Genomic DNA, 1,099 nt, shown 5'->3' with positions numbered 1-1,099 from the left:
AGAGGGGAGGGTGGGAGAGAAGAGGGTGGGGGAGAAAGGGGGGAAGGGAGGGAGAGCATAAGTCTGTGGTTCCAAAAAAGATTCACTCACGCAATCTAAGAATATTATAGTCTCTTGTTTTAATAGAGATTCACTAACCCAATTTGATAGTATAAGTCTATGGTTTCCACAAAGATTCACTCACTTAATCTAAGAGTATAAGTCTATGGATGGTTTCATGAAAGATTCACTCACTCTATCTGAGAGTATAAGTCTATGATTTCAAGAAAGATTCACTCGCCCCAAAGGGGTTATATAATACAAGAGCTCGTAGCAGTGACATATCTGTTGAACTGCGCATTTCTTCCCTTGGGGTTCAACATTCCAGAGTGGGCACACGCAGCCCCGTTCTTTTACTTTGGGGACATTACTACCACGAACTCTAGTACTAAATAGAACCTCTTGGGAGGGGGGGGGCATTACTGCCACGAACTCTAGTACTAAATAGAACCTCTTGGGGGGGGGGGGGGCATTACTGCCACGAACTCTAGTACTAAATATACCTTCTTTGAGGGGACATCACTACCACGAACTCTAGTACTAAATATTATACCTCTTTGTCCTACCCAATCTTTAAGTCTCTGGTTTGAAGGAAGATTCACTCACCCAACCTTTAAGTATGCGTCTATTAATTTCAGAAAAGATTCACTCACCCAATCGTGACGGCCGTATCGGAGTCCGGGGTGTACGACACGACACCTGTGTCGCTGTCAATAGTCACACCAGAGGTTGAGTCGTCTGAGAGGTGAAAGGTCAAGTCCTGGCCGTCGGAGTCAGAGCCGCTGAACGTGATGGTCGCCTGTTGGCCGTGACTGACCACCCAGTGACCGGCACTGTTGAGCTGATTCTTGTTCAGACTTACTTCGGGAATGTTGTTGTCTGCAGCAGTCACGGGAGACAAAAGTTAGAAGAAGAAGAGGTAAGTAACAACGTTAGTTTATTCAGTGTTTAAGCCCACTGGCCCACATCACATCACACACAAAACACTCTTGTTAAATAAAGTTCACGAAGAAGAAGAAGAAGAAGAAGAAGAAGAAGAAGAAGAAGAAGAAGAAGAAGA

General features: G+C 44.8%; 1 protein-coding gene across 1 annotated transcript in view; it reads right to left on the bottom strand.

Moving 5' to 3' along the window:
• LOC101848972 overlaps window positions 1-1,099 on the bottom strand; it is a gene marked incomplete in the record, with an annotated part of 113,683 nt that overhangs the window by 57,560 nt on the left and 55,024 nt on the right. The window contains 1 exon segment of the mRNA XM_013083170.2: window positions 693-918. Coding sequence (XP_012938624.1) covers window positions 693-918 — 226 coding nt within the window.

This window comes from Aplysia californica, unplaced genomic scaffold, assembly GCF_000002075.1.
Source record: "Aplysia californica isolate F4 #8 unplaced genomic scaffold, AplCal3.0 scaffold00215, whole genome shotgun sequence".
In the NCBI taxonomy this organism is placed as follows: Eukaryota; Metazoa; Mollusca; class Gastropoda; order Aplysiida; family Aplysiidae; genus Aplysia; species Aplysia californica.
Note: the sequence above shows the minus strand (reverse complement) of the source record. Positions and strands in the feature narration are given on the sequence as shown.